The 17967-nt window shown below is 41.9% G+C and overlaps 2 protein-coding genes across 2 annotated transcripts; both read right to left on the bottom strand.

Annotated features, from left to right (window-relative positions):
- Positions 1 to 958: 958 nt before the first annotated feature.
- Positions 959 to 1879, bottom strand: LOC309354779 (olfactory receptor 14I1-like; the record flags this gene model as incomplete). The annotated part of the gene is made up of 1 exon (XM_081885050.1): positions 959 to 1879. The coding sequence occupies exon 1, from the start codon at positions 1874 to 1876 to the stop codon at positions 959 to 961; it is 918 nt and encodes a 305-aa protein (XP_081741176.1). The 5' UTR covers positions 1877 to 1879.
- Positions 1880 to 7391: 5512 nt separating this feature from the next.
- LOC309354778 (uncharacterized protein) lies at positions 7392 to 17556 on the bottom strand. The gene is made up of 4 exons (XM_081885049.1): positions 17493 to 17556; positions 15345 to 16335; positions 13154 to 13212; positions 7392 to 8357 (listed from the first exon to the last, which is right to left on the bottom strand). The coding sequence occupies exons 2-4, from the start codon at positions 16264 to 16266 to the stop codon at positions 7410 to 7412; spliced, it is 1929 nt and encodes a 642-aa protein (XP_081741175.1). The 5' UTR covers positions 16267 to 16335; positions 17493 to 17556; the 3' UTR covers positions 7392 to 7409.
- Positions 17557 to 17967: the final 411 nt, after the last annotated feature.

Genomic DNA, 17967 nt, shown 5'->3' with positions numbered 1-17967 from the left:
GTAGGATTTCTTTCTATTACTTTTTTGTTAAATATATGATACCACAATTTTAGCTTTCCCATTGAATTGTTTTCCTTCCTTGGCTTGGACCTATACACATGTTACAGCAGCAAAAACAAAACAAACAAAAACATTCCACTTAACCACGCCCTCAAATTCTAGTGATTTCCACCACCTGCTGCACTCGCCTTATGCCAGGCTTTCTCAACCTCGGTGGTAATTTGTTCAGTTTTAGTTTGCTCTGCAATGCTTTTCCAATGCTGCCACATTATTGTTGTCCAGAGGGGTCACAGTAAAACAAAAACAAACCAGAAAATGTGTGATATGAAAAATTATGGGGTTTCAGCAGAAGCACTAACAAGAAATGAAGCAGCATAATCACTCCAAAGCATTTTCAGCTACAAACAGTATTGAGTGAGAAATCGCACATAATCCTCTCAATAGCAACGTGAGCAGATATGATCAGGAATGTGCAATAAAAAGGATATTAGGTGGGGGGGCAAGCAAGGATACTACATTATGTGACAAAATAGTCTAAGCTCATCAGGGAAACAAACAAATTTCAGCCTATAGATATGTTACTTCTCACTTTTAAGGCTTTCTTGTAAACCGGGGGGGGGGGGTGTCCCAGACCACTTGCACATTCATTTAAGCACCTGGACAGCTAATGAAATGAAGAATGCATATGGATAAAGAAGCTCTCTGTTTTCATATAGAGTCCAGCATACACTTTCAACATCACGTTCAATTTTCTTCACTACAGAAGGAAAGTAAATACTATATAGTATTTATTTGTTATTTACTTATTATACAAGTTTCTCATTCCATTCACTTCTTTAGACTATGGAAGGGAAAGATATACATACATAGGAAGCACAATGTATTTTTGCATAACAAAACAAATGTTACAAGACAATAATCTTAAACTGCATCACAAGACAAGTTGGAAGAAGAAAACTCATAGGAGAATCAGAGCCATATTTTTATTCTTTTTAGCAAGAATAAAACCCAACAAATTCCACAAGGCAGTTTTGATATCTTTGTTCCTCATACTGTAAATTATTGGGTTCAGCAGTGGAGGCACCACAGTATACAACAAAGCAAGCACTTGATCTAAATTATATTCTGAGTCAGAGGTTGGAATAAGATGGGTAAAAATGGCAGTACTGACTAATATGGAGATAACAGTGATGTGGGGAATGCAAGTGGAGAAGGCTTTCTGCCTGTTTGCCATGGAGGGCATTCTCAACACTGTAGTAAATATCTGAACGTAGGACATGATAATGAACACAAAGCAGCCAAGACCTATTGTGAAACTCAAAAGAAGAGCCCAAATCTCAGTGAGGTATGAATCAGAACAGGAGATCTTCAGTAGGTGTGGAATTTCACAGAAGAACTGGTGGATGACATTGGAGCAGAAAGGAAGTGAAAAAACAGTACCAGTGTTCAAAGCAGCATAAAGGAAGCCTGCCATCCAGGCTCCACTTGCCATCCAGATACAGCTACTCCATGTCATCATAGACGAATAGTGTAAAGGGTGGCAAATGGCTACGTATCGGTCATATGCCATGACAGTGAGGAAGAAGAAGTCCGATGACAGGAAATGGATGAACAAAAACAGTTGTGTGACACACTGTGAATATGAAATCAGCTTTATGTTCATGAGGGAATTGACCATTGATTTTGGAATAATGACAGTGGTTGACCCAACATCAAGCACTGATAGGTTGACAAGAAAGAAATACATGGGGGTGTGCAGGTGACTGTTGATGGCTACGAGGATAATGATAAGATTTCCCATCAGAATAGTCAGGTATATTGCTAAGAAGATCACAAAGTGCAAAAATTGCCATTCTCGGTCCCCTGAAAATCCCATGAGTAGAAAATTGTCAATGATTGTTATGTTGGACATGTCATCTATAAGATTTTGGCTGCTGAAGGAAGAGCAGAAAAATAATGATCCCGTGCACATAAAACAATGTGTGTTCATTCTAAAGTCTTATCCCCCCCATTAATTTTAGAATTATATTTACTGGCATGTGTGATACTTTTTATTACTTTATTGTTAAATGAATGACCGCATAATTTCAGTTTTCCCAATATAGTATTTTACTGGACCCAAACAAATTTTGTGCCAACAGAAAGGCATTTCCACTAATAAGTCCCCAACCACCTGCAGCCTACTTGAGTCTCTTCAAATTGCATTTCTAAGGGTCCTTCAGTACAGAGAGTGTGGTGTTAGCAGTGTGGAAAAAGGCATAGGAAAGCCCTATTGCACAGACACAGATCTCCTCGCACCTCAGAAAGCTGAACTGATTTCGCTAGGAACACTACCTGGATGGAAGAGTGTCATTGAATCATGTGTTGGCCACCCAGAGTTCTTTCACAAAGACAAAAGTTTCATAAATAAATAAAATTACAAAGGTGTGGGACCCATGTTGTTAGAAGCCCCTTCTACAAAATGGCACAGAGGCTTCTCAGGGGTCACAGACAGATGCAAGGATAGCCATATATTTCTTATGAAAACATATTAATTTTATCTATCTTGAGGATCCAAGTCAATATGATTCTTGTGAGTTTACTTTACCATATGGTCCTATGCTGCAGGTGATTCCTTAACCTCCTGACTCACAAGCCATTATCTCTGTCCCCAATCTTGCCTCATCTTCCTAACAGGGGATATACACTAATCCAGAAATAGTACCTCGGGTTAAGAACTTTGGGACTTCCGGGTCGGCGCCATCGCCGAATGGCGGGCTCCCTCCGAGCTCCGGAGGGAGCCTGCTCGGCAGGGGCTGGGTCCTACCGCACCGGCGATGCGGGGACCCTTAAAAACCACGGCCACGGAGGCCGTGGACATGGAGACTCGGCTGGCACCGTCAGCGCCCTCTCGATTCGTGAAGGAGCCTTTTTAAAGGCTACGGATCGGGTGCCGGGGAGGAGCGTGGTGCTTTGAGTCCTCTGCTATCCCCGCCGAGCGCAGCCGCATGCCATCCGGCGGAGAGCGCTGACTTCTTCTATTGAAAATTTGGACCCAAAAGAAGAACCCGTGAGTAATTGGAATATGGACTAAAAAGAGGGATAAATTTTTAGAATTTGGAGCGAACGGGGGAGGTGGAAAAAAGGAAGTCAGCCCCCCCCCCCAAATTGTAGAAGAGCCAAAACAAAGGACTGGATAACTAAGATCGAGAGGAACCTTATCTTGCCGAACTAGCAACTTCGCGAGGGAAATTTATAAGATTGAGCTGGAGGAGAAAAGTGGAATTCGTATTAAAAAGCAACCCCCCCGGAATCCCTGGAGCGATTCGTGAAAATGCCTGGAGAAGAATAACGGAGGTTTTGACAGCTGTCAAAGAGCTGTCAAAACGGAAGAATGAAATTGAGACTTTGTTATGAGGACTTTGCCGGTTACATTTGTTATAAATTGGAGATAAATTGTTTCAAATAAGGATTTATAAGTTACTTGGACTGGCGGATGTGATCTGGAAGGGAACTTTGTTATTGTAATCCACCTAGAGGAGCTGAGGGACATTGCATGTGTTTTCGACGGGAAACTTGAACAGTTGGATAGAACTTTTAATCTCCTGGGAAACTGCAGAAATGGAACATTATTTTGTCTACAGAGGCCTACACTTTACTGGAAACAATGGATTATGTTTTGCTCCTGAATAACAAGCCTCTGTAGAGACACTAGAAGCCTTTGGAAAAAGAACATTTCTGTGAGGGAACAGGGAAGTAAAAAGGAGGAGAGTGATTGACAAGAACAAGGAAACAACAAGAACTGGACAGAACTGGAGTGGGAACATTTGGGATATCCAGATTTGACAAGCTTATGGATATAAAATTGGAGTTTATACTCCTGGATATAAAAATCTGGATAGAAGAAATGGCCCCCCCTTGATAGACTCCTTCTATGATTGGACATCTGTAATTTTAAAAAAAAAGACCGGTAAAGAACCAGAGGGATGTGGGTTTAGTGAAATGTGGGTTCATCAGGAAGACATTAGAAGTGGAGGGATAGGAGGAACGCAACAGGGAAAGAGGGGAGGGAAATTTGGAATCCAAAGGTTGTAAAATTATTGTTTGTTTTTATTCTATTTTCATCTGTACTATATTTGAAAGGGGGGAACTCGTGGAAGGGAAGAGGTCAACCTTAGGGGATGGAAATTTGGATAAATTGAGTTATTGATGATGAGTGTATTTTGGGAATAAGAATTTGTTGAATATTATTGCTTTTTTGGAAGATTTGGAACACAAGAGGGGGTGGGGAGGGGAAGTCCTGGATATTGGAAAAAGTTTATGAATTGGATTTTATTTGTTTTAATTTGGAAAACCTTAATAAAAATTATTTAAAAAAAAAAAAGAACTTTGCTTCACGATGAGAACAGAAATTGTGCGGTGGCGGTAGCGGGAGGCCCCATTAGCTAAAGTGGTACCTCAGGTTAAGAACAGTTTCAGCTTAAGAACGGACCTCCAGAACGAATTAAGTACTTAACCCACTGTATCACATTTGGAAAGAAATAGTAGAAATTCCATACTATGTACAGGGTTTAAAACAAAAGTAGTAGAAGTCATGTGGTGTGTATGGGGTGTTTGGAGAGGGAGAGTGTGTCTGGTGGGGGACACGTCATGCTCCTTTCTGGGGTAGTTTATCCTCCTTTGGTCCCCACCATGCACTCAGCTCTCACCTGTGGCTCCTTGATGCTGTCTCCTCACATTTCATGCCAGTATGAGAGATCCATCACAATCTCTTCTCTGTTGGATTCACAGCTCCTTTTGTTTCACAGGTGCATGTTAGAGGAAAAGCTTCTTTTAAAAGCACTAAGAGGGGAGACTTATGTGATGGTGGAAGTATGTTGCTGACTTCTGTTGGTCGCTAAAGATTACCTCCTTCTTCCCCCGGATTGCCACTGCCAAAATAGGTCACTTTTCTGAGAGCAATAGACCACCTTCAAAGTTTTCAGTCTTAGGCTATCTCTCATCATGAATTGCTGCTGTCTACCTTTCTCAGGCTATCTTTCTCATGCTGCACGCACAGTGAGACCCAGGCAAGGATTCCTCTTCTGTTTCTTATCATACCCATATGGAATTGGGGCGGGGGAACTGCAATGCTTAAGTAATTAATGCAACAGTAACATTGTTGCAGAGGCTGATGCAATGGCAGCTCTTCAGCATCCCTGCTAGGCATTGGGGAAATCCCTTCATCATTAGGGAAGCAATCATAGGCCTGCAAAACACCACCGTTGTAGGCAGGATCCCTCAAATTGCAGATAACCATAGAATTGCAACATGCATACACTACATGTCCAGCATATGGAAGAGTACCGCTTAAAAGCAGTTTCCACCCATTCTACAGTATGTATCTCCCCACAGAGATATATGCCACAATAAATTTCTGAATGTTAAAAGTACCAAGAGATTTTTGTAGGTGTGTGGGTGAATGAGATGTTCTTTGACAATGAAAATTATACACCATTATACGGGTGTGGGACTTGATATTAATGGGGGGGGGGAATCACTCACAACGTTGAAAACCCAGGAAAGTACACAAAATCAGAAAAGTTTTGTAAAACATGTTTCAGCTTTATTTCCAGTTCAACATCAAGAGAACATGGCTATAGTCCACCAGTCATGATAACATTTTGAAAGGTATTTGTATTTGAAAGAGAAATATTCATATATATTTTTAATTAGAGATTTCTTAGTTTGCAAAGGTATGTGCAATGTCTCTTTTTCAAGTTACATTTTCTACAGATCAGTTTCATTTGTTGAGACATTAGTGTTATTTAAAAAGCACTGGGACTGTGCTCAGTGGAAGGCTCTTTTTTCCCTTTTTTGTGTTTATTATGTAAATGATAGATGAACCTCTTTAAAAAGACAATAAAAAAACTCACACTAACTCTGTTTTGGTTCAGCTTTAGGCACTGCACATGTCTGTCAATGTTCTTTCCTTCAGCAGAGCATTGTGATTTTTTTTAAGATATAGGGGCACATCTTGACATCACACAGGTACACTGTAATCCTTATCTGAAGAAGTGTGCATGCACACGAAAGCTCATACCAAGAACTGACTTAGTTGGTCTTTAAGGTGCTACTGGAAGGAATTTTTTTTGTTTTGACTATGGCAGACCAACACGGCTACCTATCTGTAACTGTAATCCTTGGTTCTAGATTCAGGTAGGTAGCCGTGTTGGTCTGACACAGTAGAAATATCTATTTTTTAAAAAATAAAAATTGCCCAGTAGCACCTTAGAGTCCAACTAAGTTTGTTCTTGGTATGAGCTTTCATGTGCATGCACACTTATACAGAAGTGCAATCCTGTTACAGATGCAGCCAAAGGCAGCCCTGAAACCCCCAAGACAAATCCAGCGAACTAGCCATATGTTGTGTCATGCTATGTCATTCCCCACCATTGTCTAAGACCCAGGATAAAATGGAGGTTCCTCACATCCCTGGCTGGTGAGCAGAGTTCAGTTTCATAGGCCACAAATTGTGTGCAGAGCAGGTATGATATATGTATGTCATGCAGCCAGATTTCTAGCACACCAGAAGACAGAAGAGGATATAGCTGGTTTAAAAACTACATTTTGACTATATAAAGGTACTATATTGTAAATATATAGAGCATAAACCACACTAATAAAGATAAAATGAGGCCCAAGTAAACAATGTTAGAAAATAGAAATATAAACCTGAAGGTTGAACACCAGTTGGAAAAAAAATCTGTTTCAATGGCACAGTCTTTTTCAATTCTGTCAAACAGGAGACTGCATGCCAATAAGAACCACTATATGTATGAATGAATGAATGAGGCACTGAGGTGGTACATTAGAAAAATATGCTTTGGACAGCATGCAGGTGAAATGTGGATGCAAGCAGGGGATGGTCACTACCATTACACTTAAATGTTGTCACGTAGGGTTGCCACACTTACTATAATAGGTGGAATGTGCCAGAATCAGGGTGCCTTGTATGGATGTTAAAGGCAGAAATTCATCATCTACATCTGTAGCAAGGGATTGGGAAAGTGGCTAACCTGTAGAATTCTTGCCTGGAGATTTTATACAATTGTGATTGCGGCAGGGAAGCAAAGTGCCTTAAACAGATATGTTCAGTCAGGGATTCATCATGGCTATATGAAGCATGTGACTGAGGAAGCTGCTGCACCTATGGGGTTTTTTTTCTGGATACATGTCTCCTCCCCCGTCCCAAAAGCCAGGACAAAGCATGGATGCATGGTACCAAGTTTGTAAGCAAGCATAATAGGCAACCCTTGAGAAAGTGTTCCCTGTTTAAGGGGTGTGAACAATAAAGTGCCTTAACCACCCATTTCCTTGATATTTTAAGCAGGTGTAGAAATGACATACACCTCAAATCACATGTGGTGGTGGCAGCAGTAGTTTTTAAACTATGGAACTGATTTATTGTTTGGAAGTGTCTGGTAAAACAGCTTCCACAGGGCAGTTTTGACATCCTTATTCCTCATGCTGTAAATCAACGGATTCATCATTGGAGGAACCACTGAGTATATCACAGCAAGCACTTCATCCAGATTATATGAAGGGCTGGAGGTTGGCATGACATAGGAGAAGATACCTGTACTAAGTAAGAGAGAGACAACAGTGAGGTGAGGAATGCAAGTAGAGAAGGCTTTCTGCCTGCTTGCCTTGGAGGACATTCTCAGCACTGCTGTAAAGATCTGTACGTAGGATGTGACAATGAGCACAAAGCAGCCAAGACCTAAGGCTGAACTAAAGAGAAGGGCCCACATTTCACTGAAGTATGGATCAGAGCAGGATATCTTCATCAGGTGTGGGATTTCACAGAAGAACTGAGTGATGATGTTGGAGCAGAAGGGCAGTGAAAAAATGGTACCTGTGTGCAGAGCAGCATTAAGGAAGCCTGCTGCCCATGCCCCACCTGCCAGCTGAACACACCTTCCCCACTTCATCACAGAGGTATAGTGCAGTGGGTGACAGATGGCCACATACCGGTCATAGGCCATGACAGCGAGGAGGAAAATGTCTGATGACATGAAGAAAAGGAACAAAAGCATTTGTGCAACACATTCAGAATAAGAAATATGTGTTGTGTTCATCAGGGCATTAGCTATTGATCTGGGAATAGTGACGGTTGTGGATCCAAGGTCAACAACTGATAAGTTGACAAGGAAGAAATACATTGGGGTCTGAAGGTGGGTAGTTCTAGCTACCAGAATGATGATGAGGAAGTTTCCAATGAAAATTGCCATGTACATTGCTGTGAATACTGCAAGGCGTAAGATCTGGAGTTCCCTTTGCTCTGAAAATCCCAGAAGCAGGAAATCTCTTATGATGGTTACATTAGACATGTCTTCTCAGTCTATTGGGGGAATAAGAGAGACCATTATAAATGTTGCTTGTGCAAAAATATGGTTCCATCCAGTATCTAGCAATGGCCAACTCAATACCTATTGGAAATGAAAAGCACCATAACATTCTACCACTCATGTTCTTCCACAACTGGTATTCAGACACATATCTTCCAACATTTTCCATTGAAAATAGTGACTTCCATTATTATTATTATTATTATTATTTTGTTATTTTGTTATGTATACTCCGCGCCTCTGACTGCGGTGCCCCAACCACTCTGGGCAGCTTCCCACATATATAAAAACATAATAAACCAGTAAACATAAAAATGACTTCCCTTTACAGGACTGCCTTCAGATCTCTTCTAAAAGTTGTATAGTTCATTATCTCCATGACTTGGTGGTCACATAATTCCATACCCCACAACATTTCTCCAATGAAAATAGGGACATCCTAAGGAAAAGCAGGAGGGACGTGGGTGGCGCTGTGGGTTAAACCACAGAGCCTAGGACTTCTCCAGAAGCAGCTTAGTCATGCTGGCCACATGACCAGCTTTACGCCGGCTCCCTCGGCCAATAAAGCAAGATGAGCACTGCAACCCCAGAGTCGGTCATGACTGGACCTAATGGTAAGGGGTCCCTTTCCCTTTACCTAAGGAAAAGCAGGACATTTCAGGATCAAATCAGAAACTGGGACAGCTTCTCTAAATCCAGGACTGTCGCTGGAAAATATGGGCACATGGAGGGTCTAGAGACATATTCTAACTTAGTGATATTTTTAGGGAGAACTGTAAGGTAGAGGTTGCAGCATGCTCACCATTTGTGTAAAAAATAAATAAAAATCCCTAAACTGAACAGCACAGCTAAATAGCAAACAGTTTGACCCCCAATTTTCACATACCGCCTCTTCCTGAAATCTCCACTTTCTGTAGAGCAGTTTGAAAAACCTCACCACATCTACTCAGAATTAAGACAATAGGGCTTATTCCCTGCTAAGTGGGGTTATTTCCTGAAAGCTTGGAATGATTTGCTTTATATTCAGAAGCAGTATAGATCTGACTGTCAGAGTGAAACAAGAGGGAATAGCCATGCCTTTCATAGTGTCTGTGTGCATTTCTCATCTGCATCAAGCTCGTTTGGGGCAGAGGAGAGACACTATGCTGAGCTGCAGGCATCACTGCTCTGACCCACCATCATTGTTCATATGCACCTGCAGTCTATCTCTCTTTCCTACTATCTGCCTCTGATTTAATGCATATATATATATATATATATATATATATATATATATATATATATATTCTATTAAACACTGATTCAATCAAATATGTCATTGAATCAGGAAAATCTATGAAAGGCTGCATATCAGCATTTGTTTAAATTCACGTGGGAAATATTCAACTAAGGATTACTCAAAGCAGACTCACTGAAATTAATTCACCTAATTTAGTCACCCCACGCATTTCAACAGGTCTAATCTGAGGAGGACTAATTTAGGCTTGCCATATTTCCAGAGGTAAAAATCTGGACACCCCATAGCCCCTCCACCATGCCAGAACCAGAGCCCGGATTGGCTGCACCAGAGTCCCTGCCTGAACCAGAGCTGCCCAAGCACACACAGCCCCCCCCCCCCAAAAATCTGGGACATTTGCTTTAAAATGTAAAATTACCTTGGGGGGGGCATGTAGGACCCCCAAAATGGTCAGCCTAACAAACATTGAATAATACCCATTGAACATTGAATAATACCCATTGTTTCTGCTTCACTCGGGTGCAGTTTGGGATGAAAGAGACTATAGCCAGGATCCAACTACAGTTATACAATAAGCAAAGGTAGCCATAGTTAACCATGAGAAAAATCCATACTAGGGTAATTATTATTATTATTATTATTATTATTATTATTATTATTATTATTAATTATTTATTTATTTATACCCCACCCATCTGACTGGGTCTCCCCAGTGGCTGGGTGGCTTCAAGCAAAATATTAAAATACAATGGTCTGTTAAACATTAAAAGCTTCCCTAAACAGGGCTGCCTTCAGATGTCTTCTAGAAGTCAGATATTTACCATATTTTTCGCTCTATAAGACGCACCAGACCACAAGACGCACCTAGTTTTTGGAGGAGGAAAACAAGAAAAAAAATATTCTGAATCTCAGAAGCCAGAACAGCAAGAGGGATCGTTGCACAGTGAAAGCTGCAATCCCTTTTACGGTTCTGGCTCCCCAGCCAAGACTGGGCTCAGGGCAGCTAACACTGAGTAAAATACAGTAAAAACATTTTTTAAAAACAAAAACAAAAAAGGTGATTAAAATATAAGTTAAAATATAGTTTTAAGTGCAGCTTAAAATGCAGCCTCATTTTAGTGGTAGCCTATAGATCACTGTCATAAGAGGAGAAAAAATCAACTATTCACCGGGGCCAAACTATCCATGCTGGTCCTACATGGGCCAGCAAAAAGAGCGAGGGAAAATTTATATAAAAATCCCATATAAGGGGTTCCACCAAAAATAAATAAATGAGGAGGGGGGGGTTAGACTGAATTCAGCTCAAAGGCCAGGCAGAACAGCTCCGTCTTGCAGGCCCTGCGGAAAGATGTCAAATCCTGCAGGGCCCTGATCTCCTGCGGTAGGGCGTTCCACCAGGTTGGGGCCAGAGCTGAAAAGGCCCTAGCGCTGGTTGAGGCCAATTTAACCTCCTTGGGGCTCAGGACTACCAAAGTGTTGTTATTTATGGACCTTAAGGTCCTCTGCAGGGCATACCAGGAGAGGCAGTCCCATAGGTACAAGGGTCCTAGGTTTCCTGTAACTTTGCTTCTCACAGTGAGGGAACCACCAGGGTAATACCTTTCTCAACCTGTGGTAATCAGCCTTTCTCAACCTGTGGGTCCCCAGATGTTGTTGAACTACAACTTCCATCACCCCTAGCTAGCAAGGCCAGAGCTCAGGGATGATGGGAGTTGTAGTCAAACAACATCTGGGGACCCACAGGTTGAGAACCACTGCCTTAGATGAACCAAAATTTCACAAAATAATTGCACTCAAGTTTCACTGTAATCAACAGTCCTGTTTAACTGTGTTTTAAACCTTGTGATTTCAATAGTCGTAAATTACTGGTTCTTGCTGTATCAGAACTCTCGCCTATAGTCAATTGGCAAATATCGCACCATGGAGAGCTGGACAGAAATAGCTCAGGATGCCTAAGAAAGGAAAACATGCTTAGCAGAAGTATGTATTGCTATCCATTACTATCCCCACAATATTTACACAATACATGAGGCCATGCTGAGGCATGAAAGGAAATTGCATGGCAAATGTCACATGGAGCATGATGTCTGCTTGGCTGCAGTTTGCAAACACCACAAATAACATGCCTTCTGAGAACAGGCACTCACAAAGGAGTGAAAATACAATGTCAGCTAAATGCACTTATGTCAGAAGAAGATCAAAGTGCATGACAGGGGGTCACTAAGGGATTAGATTCACACAATACATTGATGTATAGAGTGGATCTGGATTGATTAGAAGTGAAGGAGGTTTGCGGGGGATCAGAAATAGACATGTACAGAAATGCAAAAGTAAAATTAAATACTGAGGCAAAGGAAACCATAGAGAAAGAAAGAGAGAGGTTTGATAACAGTTTTAAATCTGTCTTTCCCTACAAATATTTTCCAGCTGGATGCTGGAAATTCTCCCTGAATCTTAACTTGCCATATAACATGATATTTATCACTTTTTCCATCCATCCACTCCTTCAATCATCCTTTCATCTATCATTCATCATTCAGGGCAGCAAACAGAATGTCCATATTTACTTCATGTACTTACATTAAATTCCGATTTCTTTGACGTTTGAAGGAAGCAACCTGTCGTTGTGCAAGCATAAGCTGTGTGCCTTGCTAGGTACAAGCAGAACTAGTAGTGCTAAGGAGTGTGAGCAAAGGGATAAGAAGTGTAAGAATAGTTCCTAGGGATTAACTACCTGAAGGTTCTGTGCAACTCTGCAGCAAAGCCCTAGAGACAAAACAGTGTCACTCTTACATGCACTCCTTTGAAGCATTTTTCATCATACAAGGCCCTTATTCTTGCATTGTGCTGAAGGAGCAGAACCACAGTATAACGGTGCCCCCAGCTCCCCTAGATGGTCCAGAAGGATGTTATGATTAATGGTATCAAAGGCTGCTGAGAGAGACATGCAGAATTAGGAAACAGCTTTCGCCTTTGTTCCTAGGCTGCCAAAGATTATCAACCAGTGCGACCAAGGCAGTTTCAGTCCACTGATGAGGCCTGAATCCCGATTGGAAGGGATCCAAATGGTCTGCATCCTCCAGGCATGCCTGGAGTTGTTCAGCAACCACCTGCTCAAACACCTTGCCCAAGAATGGAAGATATGAGACTGGGTGATAGTTGGCCATATTGGCCAGGTCCAAAGATGTTTTTTAAAGAAGTGGTTTAATGACCGCCTCTTACAGCGGGTCTGGGAAGTCTCCCTCACAGAGGAGAGGCAAGCATTCCCCATGGAGCCTATCACCCAGCCCTTTCTGGCTCGCTTTTAAGAGCCAGGATGGGCACGGATCAAGGAGACAGGTGGTCGGCTTCACTCATCCAAGCAGCCTGTCCACATTCTTGGAGGCAACAGATTGGAATTGATCCCATGCAACTTGACTAGACAAAACTCTAGGACTCTTCTGCCCTGGCCCTGTTCCCATGGTGGGGTGTACCTCTTTCCAAATCTAAGTGACTTTATTTGCAAAAATCATTGCAAAATCATTGCAGGAGATCTTGGGGTCCTTACCAGGCCCCGGTGGCAAAGATGGTTGTGAACCTCCTGAAAGAGTATCCTGCTGCTGTTTTCTGTAGATACAATAGAGGCGGTGAAGAAGATCCTCTTCGCCATTGCTATCGCCACTTGGTAGGCTTAACGTTGAGCTCTAACCTGTGTCCGGTCAGATTCAGAATGAGTTTTCTGCCACCGGCGCTCTGGCTGTCTCAGCAATTGTTTCATTGCCCTCAGCTCTGGGGAAAACCATGGAGCTGTCTGGGCTCCATGCAATCAGAGAGGGCGCTTCAGAGCCAGACAGTCGATAGCCCTGGTTAACTCCACATTCCAGCGGGCCACCAGGGAATCAGCTGAAAGGCTATTAACATGGGATAAAACATCTCCTACCACTCTCTGGAAAGCATTTGGATCCATTAAGTGGCAGAGGCAGACCATCTGACTTGGGCCCACCTCCCTGCAGAGGGGAAGGGTCATGGAGAAGTCCAGGTGCACCAGGAAGTGATCCAACCATGACACTTCTTTTGTTTTGCTTTTATTTAGTGTCAGATCACCCACATCCATAGAGGTGAACACCAGGTCTAAGGCATGTCTGTGACTGAGTTGGGCCCCTTGGAGGCCATGCTTTCCACGTAGTCCCGAGGTACCCCTTGTAAGGTCATGTTGGCATGGATGTTGAAATCCCCTAGGACAACCAAACTAGGTGTCTCCAGGAGAACATCCGCCACAGCCTGAAGCAGCTCGGGCAAGGAATCCTTGGTGCAGTGGGGAGGTTGGTACACCAAAAGGAATCCTGTACTGCCCCTATTGCCCAACTTCCAGAACATGCACTCAGAAAATTGGGTCTTCCCAATAGGATGCCTGCTCAAACTAATGACTTCCTAAAAATCACAGCAACCCCACCCCCACCCCATCCATATGATCTGGGTTTCTGTGTGTAATAGAAACTTGGTTGACAAGCAGTGGCAAGAACAGGCCCATCTGCTTCATTCAACCAAGTCTCTGTTACACGTGCCAGGTCAAGTCCTCCATCCCCAATCAAGTCATTGATTCTGGTATCTTTCTGGTCAAGCCCAGACCTGGAGGCAGGGATAGTCTTCAAACAATGACTAAACCCGCCTCCTCGGTAATGACATGGTCTGGTCTTAGCATAGCTCCTCCTCCTAACCATGATCACTGAAATCGGGTGTCCCAGTGCATCCCCCCGTGGAACCTGCCCCAGCCATTCTGTTGGCTGGTGCCCACTCCCAGGCAGCCCTGACCTTCTCCCTTTAAAAGCAAAACACAAACTATACAGAAGAAGAAGAAGAAGAAGAAGAAGAAGAAGAAGAAGAAGAAGAAGAAGAAGAAGAAATAGAAACTAATAATAAGAAAAACAATTTACAATTACATTAAAACTAAACCTATTCCCAGTCCCACCCAAATGTCCATCCCACCCCCCAACAAAGAAAAAAACACACACAAAACCCCCATAATTTAAAATGCCACAGATAAAAATAAATTTAAAGGAGGAGCCCTCTCTGCTGAGCTACAGTCCTCTACAGCAGCTACAGTCCTTGTGAAGCCCATCCTTTTGTTGTTGTTGTTGTTATTGTTGTTGTTGATAATGATGATGTCACCATAAATTTGTTCTTCTGTGAACTTTCTGAAAACAATTTGAAAACTATATAACTAGGTAGAGCAACAAGGATACCTACTCCAGGGGCAGCATAGACTCAAAGGTTATGTATTATATTTCCATTTTTTAAAATAATATTGAAATTCCCACACACAAAAAAAAAAATCGAAAACAATAACAAGTGGCTTTTGCATGAAAGTGTTGTCCCAGGAACAAATGCTTGTCCAATATGGAAATATTTCTTCCACTTTAAGTGATTAAGGGGGGGAACTACACTGAAGCAGAGTTTAGGTTGTGTTCAGTTCAGTTTTATTTGGAGTAACGCATTAAAATCAATCACCCCAATTTATGTTTATTACTTTTAAGGTGTCACTTCTAAGTAGGACTTACCGTGCATACTACACAAACATTTTATATTCCAAGTGATATTAATAATAACTCACAATTTGAATTCGATATATTATGCAATGCTAAAATGCAATACAGTGAAAATAAAGCGGGAAATGATATAAGTTTTATGTTAAATTATTCCATAATTTAACACGAGTAAGCAGCAGGGTTATCAGTGAAAAGGAAGCATGGTGTTCTTGCTTGAAATCTTCCAGTAAAACAGCTTCCCCAGGGCAGCTTTGACATCCTTATTCCTCATGCTGTAGATTACTGGGTTCATCATTGGAGGAACCACAGAATATATCACAGCAAGCATCTGGTCCAGCTTGTATGACGAGATGGAGGCTGGCATGAGATAAGTAAAAAGAATGGTGCCAACTAAGACAGAGAGAACAATGAGGTGGGGAATGCAAGTGGAGAAGGCTTTTTGCCTGTTTGCCATGGACTGCATGCTCAACACTGTGCTGAAGATCTGCACATAGGTCAAGACGATGAACACAAAGCAGCCGATACCTAATGCGCAACTGAAGAGCAGTGTCCAAATTTCATTGAGGTATGAATCAGCGCATGAGATCTTCATTAGGTGTGGGATTTCACAAAAGAACTGATTGATAACGTTGGAACAGAAGGGCAGTGAAAAAATAGTGCCAGTATGCACAGCAGCATTAAGCAAACCTGCCATCCACGATCCGCCTGCCAGTTGGATGCATCTTCCCCACTTCATCACAGACGCATAATGCAGTGGGTGGCAGATGGCCACATATCGGTCATAGGCCATGACCGTGAGGAGGAACACATCCGATGACAGGAAAAAAACAAAGGAAAGCATTTGTGTCACGCATTCAGAATATGAAATCAGTGTTGAGTTCATGAGCGCATTGGCCATTGATTTGGGAATAATGACAGAGGTGGAGCCAAGTTCTCCTATCGATAAATTGACAAGGAAGAAATACATTGGGGTCTGAAGGTTGGTGTTGAGGGCTACTAGAATTATGAGAATCAGATTTCCTGTAAGTATAACCAGATATATTGCTGAGAAGATTGCAAACTGTAAAAGTTGAAACTCTCGTTGGTTAGAAAATCCCAGAAGCAGGAAATCATTGATTATTGTTATATTAGACATTACTTCTCCCTCATGCTCAAGAGGTACAGTAGCACAGATTACCAGTCATCAGAAGCCAGGAATTGAAACCTATAGAATGGGGGGGGGGGAATACCATTAATCTTCATAGATATTAACTTATATTGTCTGAACATTCAATACAGCATTTCTTTAAAGTGTGTTCTCACTACAAAATAGCAACATCAGAATACAGTAGTCAGGTATACTCCTAAGAAGATCACAAAGTGCAAAATTTGCCATTCTTGGTCCCTCAAAATTTCCAGTAGTAGAAAATTGTTAATGTTCATTCTAAAGTCTTATTTTTTCATTAATGTTAGAATTATATTTACTGCCATGTATGATATTTTTTATTACTTTATTGAGAAATGAATGATATCACAATTTCAGTTTTCCCAATGTAGCTTTTTACTGGATCCAAACACATTTTGCGTCAACAGAAAGGCACTTCCACTAATAAGTCCCCAACCACCTGCAGCCAACTTGAATCTTTTCACATTGCATTTCTAAGGGTCCTTCAGTACAGAGAGTTCAGTGGTTTGCAGTGAGGAAAGCAACCTAGGAAAGTCCTACTGTACAGGCACAGATCTCCTCACACTTCCCAGGTTTCAGACTTTAGTCTTTAAAACAATATTCAGACATTAGGTTGATAGAATGTCTGTTGTGTTTTGGTGCTCAGGAAACACCCTGAAGCTAAACTGGTTTCGCTATGAACACTACCTTGAAGGCAGAGTGTCACTGAACCATATGTTGGCCACCCTGAGATCTTTTCAAAGGCAAAAGGTTCATAAATAAATAAAATAGCAAAGGCATGGGACCCATGTTGTGAGGAGCCCCTTCCACAAAGTGGCTTCTCAAGGGTCACAGAAAAGGAGAATGGAAGGAGTTGAAACATTTCTTTTGGAAACCTATTCATTTTATTTCTAGAGGATCCAAGTCAATACGATTCTTGTGAGTTTACCCTACCATATTGTCCTAAGCTGCAAGTGATTCCTCAAACTCCTGACTCACTAGCTATTATCTCTGTTCCCATTCTTGCCTCATCAGTCTAACATGCAATGTATCAGCTTCGGAAAGAAATAGCATAAATCCCATACTGTGTACAGGGTTTAAAAGAACAGTAGAAGAAGTTGTTCGGAGAGGGGGAGTATATCTGGTGAGGAACACATCATGCTCCTTTCTGGGGTAGTTTCTCCTCCTTTGGTCCCCACCATGCACTCAGCTCTCACCTGTGGCTCCTAGAAGCTGTCTCCTCACATTTCATGCCAGTTTGAGAGATCCATCACAGTCTCTTCTCTGTTGGATTCACAGTTCCTTTTGCTTCACAGGAGCATGTTAGAAGAAAAGGTTATTTAAAGAAGCACTGAGAAAGGCAGATGAATGTGATAGTGGAAGTATATTCGTTGCTAAAGATTAGCTCCCTCTTTCTCTGAATAGCATGGCACTAACAGTCCACAGCCACTGCCAAAAAAACAGAAGCAAAAGACCAAAGTTTACAGTCTAAGGCTCTCTCTCATCATGAATTGCTGGTACTGTCTACTTTTCTCATACTGTCTTTCTCATGCTGCATGCACAGTGAGACCCAGGCAAGGATTCCACTTCTGTTTCTTATCATACCCATATGGAATGGGGGCATGGGAACTGCAGTGTTTAAGTAATTAAGGGAATTAATTCAACAGTGACATTGTTGCAGAGGCTGATGCA

This window comes from Podarcis melisellensis (assembly GCF_964234715.1).
Source record: "Podarcis melisellensis genome assembly, chromosome: 13".
NCBI lineage: Eukaryota > Metazoa > Chordata > Lepidosauria > Squamata > Lacertidae > Podarcis > Podarcis melisellensis.
This window is presented reverse-complemented; position numbering and strand designations above follow the sequence as displayed.

Coding starts and splice junctions, on each gene's coding strand:
- LOC309354778 (XM_081885049.1), bottom strand. CDS start 16,266: ATGTCTAATATAACAATAATCAATGATTTCCTGCTTCTGGGATTTTCT. Junction 13,213..15,344: donor GTTTTACTGGAAGATTTCAA/GCAAGAACACCA, acceptor TTGTATCTACAG/AAAACAGCAGCAGGATACTC. Junction 8,358..13,153: donor ATCTTTGCCACCGGGGCCTG/GTAAGGACCCCA, acceptor CCAATAGACTGA/GAAGACATGTCTAATGTAAC.